This window comes from Mustelus asterias, chromosome 3 (genome assembly GCF_964213995.1).
Source record: "Mustelus asterias chromosome 3, sMusAst1.hap1.1, whole genome shotgun sequence".
Classification (NCBI taxonomy): domain Eukaryota; kingdom Metazoa; phylum Chordata; class Chondrichthyes; order Carcharhiniformes; family Triakidae; genus Mustelus; species Mustelus asterias.
The window spans coordinates 74,074,340-74,088,816 of NC_135803.1; the positions used below are offsets into that span (position 1 = coordinate 74,074,340).

The 14,477-nt window shown below is 41.9% G+C and overlaps 1 protein-coding gene across 1 annotated transcript; it reads left to right on the forward strand.

The window, feature by feature from the left end:
* Nucleotides 1–364: 364 nt before the first annotated feature.
* Nucleotides 365–13,808, forward strand: LOC144491423 (single-pass membrane and coiled-coil domain-containing protein 1-like). Its single transcript, XM_078209230.1, has 3 exons — nucleotides 365–821; nucleotides 6,581–6,730; nucleotides 13,243–13,808. The coding sequence occupies exons 1-3, from the start codon at nucleotides 688–690 to the stop codon at nucleotides 13,688–13,690; spliced, it is 732 nt and encodes a 243-aa protein (XP_078065356.1). The 5' UTR covers nucleotides 365–687; the 3' UTR covers nucleotides 13,691–13,808.
* Nucleotides 13,809–14,477: the final 669 nt, after the last annotated feature.

Below are 14,477 nucleotides of genomic sequence, written 5' to 3' on the forward strand. Positions count from 1 at the left end.
TCTATTGCTCTTCATTCAGTAACTGTATCCTGTAGGTTCATATAGAATCAATCGTACTGCTCCCAGTAACACTGTACAGTCAGAAACAGATAGAAGGTTGGTCCAGAATTGCTGGCACTGCTCCTCCAGTCACTTTGTGATGTTATAAACACACTGCAGAATAATCTCAAATCGATTGCACTGTTTCCAGTAACTCTGCTGTAAAACCAAGGCTAGGTCGATGTGGAATCAATCGCCATTGCTCCTCAGTCACTGAGCAATGCACCTGTGCAGCTGAAAACTTATTGGTATCTTGTCACGTGTTGTCCCTTTTATATTTAGAATCATTTCAACTTGATAAACAGCAGGCTCAGGTTTCTGGACTGGCTGTTGCCAACAACCCAACTTTAAAATTGTCATTATTTATTTGCTGGCATTTTATGAAATGAGGGCCATCAAATTATTAAATAAACCCACTCCTTCCAGGTAAAGAACTTTGGACAAAATATGGTATGATGGTAGCTTGCAGTCAGTGGACTGATCCCTGTGCCCAAGTTGCCCTTTCTATTTTTTGCCATCGTTTAAAATAGATGCTATTGAGTCATTGCCTTGTGCCATGGTCAGCTCATCGCCAACACAGCTCTTTCATCCACTCTGATCCCTACATCGTTTGCACACTGCAAGCTAGCGGCTTGGCTGGAGGTGAAGATGAAGAGATGGGGAATTAAATCAGAGCGACGGGAGATAAAGGTGGAGAAAGAGAAGATAAAAACTGAGAGACGAGAGTTGAAAGCTTCCTCCGAGAGAATTTCAATGGAGCTTCTCAGCCACAGGGTTGGCAGGTAAGGTCCAGGTTGTGACAGTTGCTTTGCTGGATATTATGCGAGAAGTTCAAGTCTAGTTAGTGTTTCTCAATGCCATTCTGTTCCCATCCACAGTGTCCTTTTAATTCTATGCCCTTTCTAAGCAGCCAAGGGTCCAGCTAGAAGCCAGTAAGAAGCCTCGTGAATCCAACCTTTGTTACTCAATCTGCAGCCCAACACAGTTTTAAGTAGAAAAAATTTGAAGTCCGACCAATCACGAACCAGTGGGATAGGTTCAGAGTGAGCAACTTTCAGCAGGGAAAGTGCTCAGATGCTGCAGGTACCTAGAACAGTGGCTGCGTATTATTGAGCTCGGTGGTGTGGGGGAGTTGGAAAATTGCCTATTTATGAGGACCCCAAGTGGGGTACCACAGCCACCTTTTGACGAGTTGGCTCCTAAGCTGTCCCACCAATAGTACTTGCTGCTGCTCACTTGTCATGTGAACAAGGTGAAGGTCATCATGTGAGCTGCTCCTCCATCTGACTCCTGTCTTTACTTCCTTCCTTCATGCTGTATGGTTTGTTCTGCTGCAGAAGGGGCAGGGAAGAAAGTTAATGCGTGCGTGGCCCCACTACATGTGTATAAGAAGAGAGGGGAACAAAGCAAGATACTAGGAGAATGGAGATATCTTGGGTGGGAAATAGGTAACCCAAGTTAATCACAAAGGCAGGGAAGCTGTAGATTCAACAATTGACAGAAGTTGAGAAGAACGCGTGGTTAGTGAAATAAGTGAAACAATAGCAGAAGATGATTGTTGGGAGTGAGCAGGAGAGCTGGTGCCGTGCATTCTTATGATTGATAATGAGGGATGTAATGCAGGGGTGATCACTGAAGAAGGGTGGCACAGTGTCACAGTGGTTAGCACTGCTGCCTCATAGCGCCAGGGACCCCGGTTCGATTCCCAGCTTGGGTCACTGTCTGTATGGAGTTTGCATGTTCTCCCTGTGTCTACGTGGGTTTCCTCCGGGTGCTCCGGTTTCCTCCCACAGCCCAAAAATGTGTGGGTTTAGGTAGATTGGCCATGCTAAATTGCCCCTTAGTGTCGGGGGACTAGCTAGGGTAAATGCATGGGATTACGGGGTTGGGGCCTGGGTGAGGTTGTGGTTGGTGCAGACTTGGGCTGAATGGCCTCTTTTGCACTGTAGGAGTCTATGATTCTAAGGGAGGGAGACACAATGAACAGATGTGATGCAAAGAATGGGGAAAGAAGAATCTAGATCAACAAAGGTGTGTCTATGAAATCATCCAGTCTCTTTCTACATTGGATTCAGATACTTGGGGTGATGATCTGCAACTCCATTCCTCTGCCACCTATGACCTGGCTGTTTGCACCTTTTTTAACACTCCTTGATCCTGACTGTAACCAGTAATGCCTCTAGGGAGGTGATCTGGGAAACAACTCATCCATTCCTGCCAGCATTATTCACCAACTAATGCAAGAAGAAATGGAGATGGAAAGAATATGAATATCAGTGCATCCCACAAGCTTTTAATAGAAGCCTGGAGCCTTCAAATACCCTGCAGCAGGGCTGCCACCAGAAACTGCATGGTGGACAATTGACCTACATTGAGAAAATTGGCCATCCAGCCTACTAATATTATTATAGTGCGGCTCAGATATTAAAAGCTCTTTTTGTTTTTTTGTAAAGCACTGTCTACCCTACTGAGAGCACAAGGAAGTCCTTGTTGCCCTTTTGTGAGTCACTGTAGGCCAAGGTAAGGCTTATATCTCAGGGTTGCAAGCCAAGGCCAACAGCCGAACCATGGAGTTTTCAATGGTGATAGCAGAAGAACGAGAACCTTGAGAAGCGACTGCTGCTTACAAGTGGAGGATCCTCGAGGACAAGGATTTGTATTTTCTTTAAACAGACATGAGAATGGCAATGGGAAACTACACCATGTATTTTTTTCCTGGTCACTCAATGAAATTAAAGATGGGCAGCTCCTGCAAGCAATTGGAAAGTAAAGGACAAGACAGCAAGGCATGGAGAAATGAGCAGGTGCCTTGAGAGAAAAATTACAATGAGTTTAAAAGTGACTTAGTCAAGTCCAAAACTAGGGTCATAAATCTAAACAAAGCAAACTATGTAGGTATGAGGGGCAAGATTGGAAAACTACATTGCAAGGAACGATAGGAGACAAGGAATTGCATTGGGGAGACGGAGGTATAGAGGTAATGTAGCTGGACTAATAATCCAGTGGCCCAGGCTAATGCACTGGGGACATGTATCCAAATCCCATTACATCAGCTGGTGGAATTGAAAGCTAGTCTAAGTAATGGTCACTATCAAACCATCATCATCTGGTTCACTAATGCCATTTAGGGAAGGAAATCTGCCTTTCTTACCTGGTCTGACCTACATGTATCTCCAGACCCACAGCAACTGCCCTGTAAAATGGCCCAGCAAGCCACTCAATTAGGATAGGCAACAAATGCCAGCCTTTCCAGCGAAGCCCACATCAATTGAAAGAATAAAGAGAAAAATATTTAAAGAATTAGAACATAATTTTCAACAAAGCTGCCACGCTAGCATCTACCCGGCAATGTGGAAAATTGCCCGGATATGTCCTGTGCAAGGACAAATCCAACCCAGCGAATTATCGCCCCAGCAGTCTATTCTTGATCATCAGTAACATGATGGCACATATCATCCACAGCACTATCAAATGTCACTTGCACAACAATAACCTGCTGGCTGACGCTCAGTTTTGGTTCTGTCAGGGCCACTCAACTCCTGACCTCATTACAGTCTCAGTTTAAATATGGACAAAGGAGTTGAACTTTGGAGGAGAGATCTTGAGATCAAGGGCAGATTGATTGTGGCATCAAGGAGCACTAGCAAAACCGGAGTCAATAAGAATTGGGGGGGAAGCTCTCAACTCAGCTCCAGAACATTACTGCAGGAGTTCCTGAGGGTAGGCCCAATCATCTTCAGCTGCTTCATCAATGACCTTCCTTCCATCATAAGGTCAGAAGTGGGGATGTTCACTGATTGCACAATGTTCAGCACCATTCATGACTCCTCAGATACTGAAGCAATCCATGTCCAAATGCAGCAAAACCTATACAATATCCTGACACGTTAATTCTGACAGCTCTGTCCTTCAGGATTTGGTGAGCTCAGTCCGTCATTCTTGGGATGGACATTGAAGCCTCCCCTCCACCAATAATATATTCTGTGCCGTTGCTCTTCTTGACGCTTTTCCAAATGGTGTTCAACATGGAGGATTCATGAGCTGAGCAAGAGTGCTGATTGGTAATCAGAAGATTTCCTAGCCCATGTTTGACCTGAAACTATGAGACTTTGTGGGATCCAGTGTCAATATCAGGGACCCTCCAACTGTGCTTATCTGTATATACCACCATGCCCCACCTCTGGTAGGTCTGTGTTGCTGTTGCAGGACAACAACCAGGAGGTGATGGAGGAATCAGGCTGATGCTTGTCGAGTCTGTGCGACAACTCTCCTAACTCTGGTACTAGTTCACAGATATTAGTGAGAAAGATTTTGAGAGTTGACTGGGCTGGATATGCCTGTGTTGTTTCTGAATCTGATGCCAGGTAGCCCATCCAGTTTTATTTCTGCTTTCCTTTTATTTTCACGGTATGATGTAACTCAGTGGCTTGCTAGATAATTTCAGTGAGTTAGTAAAGAATCAACCTCACTAGTGTGGGACTGGGATCACATATAGACACTATCCTAGAAAAATGATATGTTTTCTACAGGCCTTCAGTGAACCAGTTGGGTTTTTATGACAATCAAACAGCTTCATGATCCAATTTAGAGCCAGCTGCTCCCCCATCTTATTCCCCCATCCTAATATTCATTATATTAAATTTGCAGACTGAAGTGAAACCCAGCTATCATTTACATTTAAAAATCCCAGTTGAAAACTATGTGGTAAGTTATGTCAGGTTGGTGAGGAGGTGTCACAATCATAGAGTGATGTAATCACTAAGTGAGATGGATACATTTCCAGCTAAAGGTCACTACTTTTCAGACAAATCAGGGCATGTGTGAACTTTCAAAAAGCTCCAATGACTACTTTGAGGCTGTTTATTCTGAGCTCAAGTTGTACAGAGATAAGGTTCAAGACTCTGATAGCAGGTAGATAATAAATCTTAAAACTGTTAAGCTTCTTGAAAGCAACAGGATAGCAATATGATAACCTACAAGATCTACTGTGATAACATTTGCAATAATTTGCTGGATCACTGCAGTCATCAACTGGATCTATTGGTATACAATTGGAGTAATCAGTTGAATTTATTGGGTTATTATTGCAATGTTTGGATGCAGTATGTCGGATGACATGAAATTGACTTCAACAGGACATACATAGGTAGCAGCAGATTGGGCAGACAAGTGGCATGGTGGACTTTAACACAGAAGTGTGAGGTGAGCCATTTCAGCAGAAGACGTAAGGAGAAGCATTACAGACTTGAATTGAATTGATTTATTATTGTCACATGCATTGGGATACAGTGAAAAGTATTGTTTCTTGTGAGCTGTTACAGACAAAACATACTGTTCATAGAGTACATACGGGAGAAGGATTGGGTGATTACTCCAATTGTATATCCTAGAATATAGTGTTGCAGTTACTGATGGGGTGAAGAGAAAGATCAGCTGATTGTGGTCCTATCACACAAATTAAGATTTAATGGCATTCCTAAAGAACGTGCAGGGAGAGAGGGACCTTAAGATCCATGTGCACTTTTTAAAGACATCAGGACATATTGAGAGAGTAGTAAGCAAAGCAAATGGGATTTGGGGCTTCATAAATATAGGTATTGAGTGTAATAGTAGGAAAGTTCTGTTCAACCTTTATAAAGTCTTGGTGAGGCCACAGCCAGAGTATTGCATCTAGTTCTCGTCACCACACCTTATGAAGAATTTTAGTGTCCTTGAGAGAGTAGAGTAGACTTACTAGAATGGTTCCAGGATTGAGGCATTTTAGCTATAAGGATATGTTAGAGAATTAAGCTGGAGATAGTATCCTTACAGCAAAGAAGGTTGAGGGGAGATTTGATAGAGGTGTACAACATTATGATGGTTTTAACTAAGGTAAAGAAAGAAAACTATTAGCTGATGGTACAAGGACTGGGGGACATGGATTTAAGGGGCAGAATTTACCATGCAACACGCCACATATTTCACGGGATCTTCTGGTCCCGCTGTTGTCAATGGGGTTTACTGTTGAATGCACCCTTTGCCATCAGAAAGTTCTAACCAAGGTTTTGGGCAAGAGATACTGTGGATACGTGAGGAAGAATATTTTTACACTGTGAGTTTTAATGACCTGGAACTCTTTATCTACAAGGGAGGTAGAAATGGAGTTCATTTACAATTTCAAAAGGAAATCGGATGGGCGCTTAAGGGAAATAAATCTGCAAGTCCACAGGGATAGACAGGGGGAACTGGACTGGCTGGATTGCTCCACATAGAGCCAGAATCAACTTGGTGGATTGAATGGCTTCCTTCTGAACTCTATGGCATCATCCCCTTTAATTGTTCTAATCCCTTTAAATTTCTCTTACAAGCATTTTTGTTTTGCTGTCACAACTAGTAAGCCCCCTACACCCACCCCAAATGTACAAAAATCAATGAGATGAGTGGGCAGTTTGCCATTCTGGAAGGATCAACATTAGTTCTTAACCATAGATTTTCACTGGGAATGCATGACAAGGAATTTTGTGCGCTTTTAAGTCTGCAGTTCTTTTGATTCAACTTTTAGATTGGAGAAGAGAATAGAAGAATTGAAAGCTGAATACCAGGAACTGGATCAGAATGCAAAGGAACTCATTCAATCATTCGAACCGCAATGTGCAAACATTGCTCAGGAAGCCGGAGAAGATGAGCTATGGTCATCGCTCCTGGAAGACAGGTGATGTACCGATAGAAATAGCTGTGCAAGGACAAGAGGACTCCATTCTGCCATGAAAGAATGGATCAACTTGACATGGGATGGTTACTTTTGACGTACCCTTGCAAGCATCAGAGCTCAACTTTGACTAAGCACATGATCACCTCCCCAGAATCTGTACTGGAGCATCTGGCCTTGACGGCTTAATTGGGAGTTCCACTCCTGCTCCTCTGCAGGCTATACACAGGCCCAGGCCTAAGCATTTTGTTTCTCAATAAGTTGTGTCGATGACAGTGCAAGACCATTAGCTTAGAGTGTTTATAGTATATACATTATTGGGATCCCACTCATCTGTTTATAGCTTATATTACTGCTCAAGTAACTAAGGTTTCAAAATTCCTGACATGGGAGAAAGTATAACTCCTATTTCCACCTAAATTTAAATTGGACCTGATTCCTCTGGAACACTGCTTTAATTGGACTGAATTTTTAAGTTCTAGCCAGGAGCAAAGAGCCATTTGTGGATCTTCTGCCTATCATCTCTAATGGGCGTGTTTAGGGGCGTTTGGGATCTCCCTCAGAAATTCCTCCTTTGTACTTATGAAAAGTCACACTAGTTTACAAATCAACTTCTGGTCTTCTGTAGGCCCCAATCCTTTGCTTTTCAGAGGTAACTGGTCCTGTGAGAATTCTTTTATCCCTGGTGTTGGACTTGTCATAATCCAGGTCAGAAACTCCAAAGTGTTTTATGAAGTCAGCCCAGACCATAGGTTTTGCACTTTGAACTAAGTGCGGGTAAGCATAAGATATTTCATTCCAGGTATGACTCAAATGTCCCACTCGGGATAACTTATCAAACAAAGTTTATTTAAAAATACAGTTGAGCTATAATAAGAAAAATCAGCAATAACTTTTACCAATTACAAAAATACAAATATAACATTATATAAACCTTAACAGCTAAGTTTTCTGTTCCAAGCTAAAATACACCCAGTTCTAGGCTTAGCACAGAGCAAGTATGCTCAAGTGATGCTGGACCTTGCAGCTTTCCAACCCCTGCTATGGATATTGAATTGAAGACGCTGAGGCTTTCTCAGTCCTGGAACATTTTGCACACCTTGAGACACACAGATACTGCTTACCTCTAGCTGCACCTCACAGGCAGCAGAATTTTTACTCCAGAGAGAGACAGAGAACACTGCTTTCAATCTGCAGTCCCAACAACTTCTGCCAAAATGAAAGTAAAAACCGTTGGATTTCTCCTGTGAGAAAAAACACTTTCCCAAAATACCACCTGACCTGTCAATCATTGTTCACCCAACAATTCAAAAAGGGTCATAAAACTCCAGGACACTACATTAGTCCAAATTAAAAATAATCAAGAAGAGCATTATATTGCTTCAGCATCAATTAGAGGGCACTGGTACAGACAACACGGTGAAAAAAACAAAAATATCAGGCCTGCTTAAAAAAACTGCAGAGAACATGATTAAAATACATTTCTTAAAGGCACAGGATCATCACAGACTCGTAAGAGCCAAAGAGGGATATGAAGAAAAAATTTGGGCCTCAAGAATAACAAGTCACTGCTGCACCTCACAAGGTTGCATAGGTCAGGTCAGAATAGACATCACTGGTGACCCCAGCACTAAGGTCAAGCAATAGGAATTCTGGCTTCCGATCAGAGAAGCAAGAGATCCATTCTCAAACCAGTGATGTAGCAGGCACCTGAGAATTTCTGAATCGACATGTACAAATTCTTGATTAGCTTGCATGATTATTAAAACTTTTTCATTGGTTGTAAGATTCTATAAGATTTTTAAAAGCCTTTTACTTTATTCTCAATTCTCCAGGCTTATGGCCACTGTTTGACTAATGCCACAGAGAAATTCCAGTCCAATCCCATAAGTCTCAGACTCAATGCATGATAAATTTCAATATATATGAATATATAATGATTGCAATTAGGCCTATGAGACTCTCAAGTAGGTCACAAGTATCCCCCAAAGATACATTATAATCTACACTTCTGCTTTTACAATAATGCACCTACTTTTAGGATGTGCTCAATCTCTCTCAATCTGATTTAAACTCATTCTGTCCAGTCCTGCATACATCACATGTCAATGTCTTATCAATTATATTGTTAAAGTTTGTTAATGTCAATTACGCTGCTAAGGGAAACAGGTGATAGGTATTGAACACGTATAAAAAAGGGGTGGCTGGGATACTGGATTTATGTGAGGAGTGTTGATACTTTCACCAACCGACATGGATCCTATTAACATCTCATGACTGTATTTTGGAGTGTAATAGTTACATGAGGCCCAGTGTTTTTCCATTTCTCAAGGTTGATGCATACTGCTTTCTCCTTAAGCTCATTTTGGTCCTTTTCCATAAGGATAGGGCACTCGGTACAGGACCATACTTTAACCTATTCACTATCAAACTCATGTAATATGTTCTATCTAAATAATGCACTCCAATTATTGATATATGGTTTTCGCCAATGTTGCATTTAATTGTATCTGTACCAATTGTTTTTAGTTTGGTTGTTGTATTTATTCTCGCTGAAGCAGCCTGTTCTGTATGCTCAGCAGAATTCAGTTCGTCCCTCTTGCTGGTCTCCATACTCTCAATGTGTAAACTGTAGTTCCCTATACTAACACATGAGATTCTTTACCTATGTTAACCTTTTATTATGCACTGTCCTTCAGCTTCATACTACCAGTGATTTCCTGCAAAAGGGATAAGTTGGTTTACTCTTTTATCCTTTTATTCAGGTATATCTGTCCTCGTTAAGCTTTCTGCTTCTGCCAACTCATCACCCCCACCCCACTCCGCCCCACTCCCCCAATCCCCACATTGATGTTGGCCATCTCACTAAAAGAAGCTGCCCCAGAAATAAAGATTCCTGATACAGCTCACAGATTAGGGTTAAGGCTGGAATTAAATTAAGAGTTGGGATAATAGCTAGGGTTGGATTTATGATTGGAACTGAAGGTTACAGTTGAGCTCGAAGTTAGGGTGAGGGTTAATGCCAGTGTGAGAGGGAGAATTAGGATTCTACTTAGGGTTCCAGCATTCCAGGATTTCTTTGGTGCCTTAAAAGACACTGCTGCAAGCAACCAAGGAACGTTCCAGTTAGGTCAATTAGTCTAACATTAAATTATTGGAAAAATGATGGAATCTATAATTAAGGAAGTCTTAAAACACTTAGAAAGGCATACCGTGATTTGAACAAGTCAACGTGGTTTTACTGAAGGGCAATTCTGTTTGACAAATTTATTAGTTTTTGAGGATGTAACAAGTAGAATAGGAACGGGTAGATTTGGTATACCTGGATTTCCAAATGGCATTCAATAAGGTGCTGCACAAAACGTTAATAGGCAAGATAAGGGCTCATGGAGTTGGGGGTAATATATTAGCATGGATAACGGGTTGGTTAATGAATAGAATTCTTAGGCATCTCCACATAATGAATAGAAAACAGAGTGAGTGTAATCAGAGCTTTTTTACATTGGCAGGTAGTGAATAGTGGATCAATGTTGGGTCTTTAGCTACTTACAATCTGTTTTCATAGAATCCCTACAGTACAGAAGGAGGCCATTTGGCCCATCGAGCCTGCACCAACAGCAATCCAACCCACGCCCTATCCCCATTACCACATGTATTTACCCTGCTAATCCCCCTGACACTAAGGGTCAATTTAGCATAGCCGCTCAACCTAACCCGCATCTTTGGATTATGGGGGGAAAACTAGAGCACCCAGAGGAAACCCACGCAGACATGAGGAGAATGTGCAAGCTCTACACAGACAGTGACCCAAGGCCAGAATTGAACCGGATCTTAGATGAGTATTATATCTATGTCTGTGATGATACCAAGCTCGATGGAAAAGTGAGCTATGGGGAGGACACAGAGAAGCTGCAAAGAGATGTAGACAGGTTAGGTGAGTGGGCAACAAGATGGCAGATGGAGTATAATACAGGGAAGTTATTCACTTTGGTTGTAAGAATAAAAAAGAATATTTTTTTAAAAGGTGACAAACATGTGGGTATTGATGTTTAAAGAGACTTGGAAATACTTGTATAAGGAACACAAAGATAGCACCCAGGTGCAGCAAGCAATTTTGAAGGCAATTGACATGTTGGCCTTTAATGAAAGGGGATTAGAGTGGAAGAATAAATAAGTTTTGCTACAGTTGTACAGGACCTAGGAGAGACCGCGGCTGGAATACTGTGTGCACTTTTCATCTCCATGAGTAAACTGGGCTTATATTCTCTGGGGTTTAAAATAATGAGAGGCGATCTTATTGAACCTACAAAATTCTGAAGGGGCTCAATAGGGTGGAGGACACAGATCGTGTGGAGGGCGTAGAAAGTCTGCAGAGAGATTTGGACAGGCTGAGTGAGTGGGCGAGGATCTGGCAGATGGAGTATAACGTTAACAAATGCGAGGTTATTCACTTTGGAAGAAATAATAGCAAATTGGATTATCTAAATGGAAAGAAATTACAACATGCTGCTGTGCAGAGGGACCTGGGGGTCCTTGTGCATGAGAGGCAAAAACCCAGTCTAAAATATGGAGGCACAGTCTCAGGATAAGGGACCAATCACTTAGGACTGAGCTGAGAAAAATTGCTTCACTCAGAGGGTTGTAAGTCTTTGGAATTCTCTGCCTCAGAGGGCTGTAGATGCTCCATTGTTGAATACATTTAAAGTTGGGATAGATAGATTTTTGGTCTCAGGGAATTAAGGGATATGGAGATCAGGTGGAAAAATGGAGTTTAAGCCAAATATCAGTCATGATCGTATTGAATGTCACAGCAGGTTTGATGGGCCAGGAGGTCTACTCCTATTCCTATAATCTTGTATTCATAGTACCAATAAATCTAAATTTTAAAAAATACTTTTGGTTACTATTTATAAAACTTGGAACATATAAGATCCTGAGGGGTCTTTATAGAGCTGATATGGAGAGGATGTTTCTTGTTGGAGATTCTAAAATTAGGCATTACTGTTTAAAAATAAGGGGTTGCCCATTTAAGGCAGAGATGAGGAGAAACTTTTTCTTTCAGAGGGTTGAGAATCTCTAAAACTCTCTCTTCCTCCAAAGGCAGTGGAAGCAGAATCTTTGAATATTTTTGAGGCAGAGGTAGATAGATTCTTGATAACCCTTTAACCCCCTAGCTTATCGGGGATAGGCAGGAATGTGGGATTGAAATTACATTCAGATCAGCCATGACCTTATTGAATGGAGGAGTAGGTGCCAGGGGCCAAGTGGTCCTAATTTGTTTGTTCATAAAGTTTGGGCCTGGAGATAAAATACTGTTTGATGATGCACTGAGTGGGAGTGTTAACTTGAGGCAGGGGTGTAGAGATGCCAGGGTTGAAATGGGAGGTTATGGAATGACAGGTCCAGGAATATGACCAACCCTCGTTAAAGGTATGGTTAGTATAAATTGTTGGGGAATTCCAGCCATTAAAGTGATGCTGTATGCTGTGGGGAGGAGTAAGGAATGTTGATGAGCATTATGGCATTGAAATTCTGACTTCCACTACATTGGTTTATTTGTGACTGTAAGACTTATTTATTTTACTTATTAGTGTCACAAGTAAACTTCTTTAACCCTGAGGAATATGGGCAAAAATACTGACGCCTGCTAGAGATGGATTTCAAATCCATGACCCTCGCCCTGCCTCAGAGCCACCCACTGCCCACCAACCCTCATCGATGAAGATAAGTACTAAGCACTGCAGGAGTGGAGAAGATGAGGGATAAAACAGTCAGCAGGAAGTAGCAGCAGCCACTGATCAGGTCCATAGTGTGTAAAGCAGTTGACTGCAGTGACATGAGAAATTCAATGACCTCATGAGAAGAGGATGAGTACATCAGGTACATGAACATACTGCTGCTGCTGTGGCACTAACACTCAGTGTTAATCATCACTCTCTGACAGGGGTATTCATGATGTGGAGATGCCGGCGTTGGACTGGGGTAAACACAGTAAGAAGTTTAACAACACCAGGTTAAAGTCCAACAGGTTTATTTGGTAGCAAATGCCACTTGCTAGTGGCATTTGCTACCAAATAAACCTGTTGGACTTTAACCTGGTGTTGTTAAACTTCTTAATGGGTATTCATCACAGCTCCCTGTGAATACAGCAATAAATATCCCCTTTTTTACACACTACCCATTGTCAAAACCTGTTAGCACAATTTCCTGATTCCAATGGTGCTGCCTACAATCTGGTGGGCAGCACACTTTGAGCTTGTGATGAATGTGCACTTCCTATCTGCCATATTGAAGGCTTAGGAAGCTACTTAGTGCCATGAAAAGCAGGCACTATGCGATCAAATTTCTGAGGTCATATGTCTAAAATTGAGCTAGATTTGAACCTAGGTATCTAGGCATGAAGGTTGATGCTTTAAACCTAATTTTTAAAGTTTATTAAATAATGTTGATTTTCTAAACCACTTTATATCCATCAGTACCACAACTTACTCTGTGCTTTCTTCTGTGCCTAATAGGCTCACACATGTGGAAGTCAACATATTCTTCAGTTATGTTGTTGACATGCTTAAGTCTTTGCATCTTTGTGTGTTGGAGAAACAGCCAGGCTTTACCGGCATTCTGCCCACGCTGTCTTCTATCCTGAGAAGGAAAGTTTGGGACATGGAACTAGAGGCCATTTGGGTAAGTGTGCTCCCAGAGTTTGGTCTGAACGAATCCGATGTAAAGGCTCTGTGCGCATTCTTTGTGACCCACTGCAATGAGGCTGACTATTACCCACTGAAGGAAAGACAGATGCACAGTCAGAACATCCAAGAAGTCTTGGACAAAGCTGTGCCCAGTCGCATTCTACATCACTGTCTCCTCCATCTCGTGCAGTTGGCAGAGAAAGAAAATAGTAAGGTGGCAACAGAGCAACAGCAAGTCACAAGAGCAAGCACACGAAGGAGACCAAGACCAAAGTGAAGAACAGGACACATGCTCAATTCAAAGCTCTGTGTCTGGAGATTGACTTCATTGTTCCACATTGTAATATCCTTTGCTTCCAGTTAATAAAACATGTCACAGATTCTTTGCAAAATAAGCAAGCTTGGATTATGTAAGATATCGGGCAGTGAATTTCCCTCTGGAATCTCAGAAGCAGCATCCGCCAAGAATGCTAAATTGACAAACAGTTAATCAGTACCCAACACACATGGAAGGAAACAGTCAGCAAAACCACAATGCTGCTCAGCAAGGGGTTGCCAAGAAAGTGGGAAGTGAAGTTCAGAAGCACTGTAGTGATAAAAGATTCCACAGTCAGGGGAATGGAAAGGCACTTTGGCATTCACAACTTGAGTCTCAAATACTCACCTGTGATACCTTCAGTTTTAAGGAACGGTCCCATAACTGACACATTGAGTATCCTATCAATAGATGTGATCTGACCTGTTGAGTGTTTCCAGCCATTTTAAAATTTTATTTTGCTTCAGATTCCAGCAGCCACTATTTTCTGACTTCTGTGATAAAGCTCAGCCTGCTGAGACTTGCCTGAGAGCGTGCAGTGTATGAAGCTATTCCAGGTGGGGTTGATTTGAATGTATTTTGACGCAGCCTGTGACTTAGTCCTACATACCAATGATCAATCAGCTCACTTTGTGCTTTCAACAGGCAGTTTCATTTGTGTTACAATTGAGACCTGTATGCAATTAAAAGTTAGGACACAAGGGGAGGTTTTTCCATCACAAGAGTGTGAAGTCCTAATCCAAGAGAG

Excerpts from the sequence above, each read along its gene's own strand:
- LOC144491423 (XM_078209230.1), top strand. The coding sequence starts at position 688 with ATGAAGAGATGGGGAATTAAATCAGAGCGACGGGAGATAAAGGTGGAG. Across the intron at positions 822-6,580 it reads CTCAGCCACAGGGTTGGCAG|ATTGGAGAAGAGAATAGAAG; the intron begins GTAAGGTCCAGG and ends TTCAACTTTTAG. Across the intron at positions 6,731-13,242 it reads TCATCGCTCCTGGAAGACAG|GCTCACACATGTGGAAGTCA; the intron begins GTGATGTACCGA and ends TGTGCCTAATAG.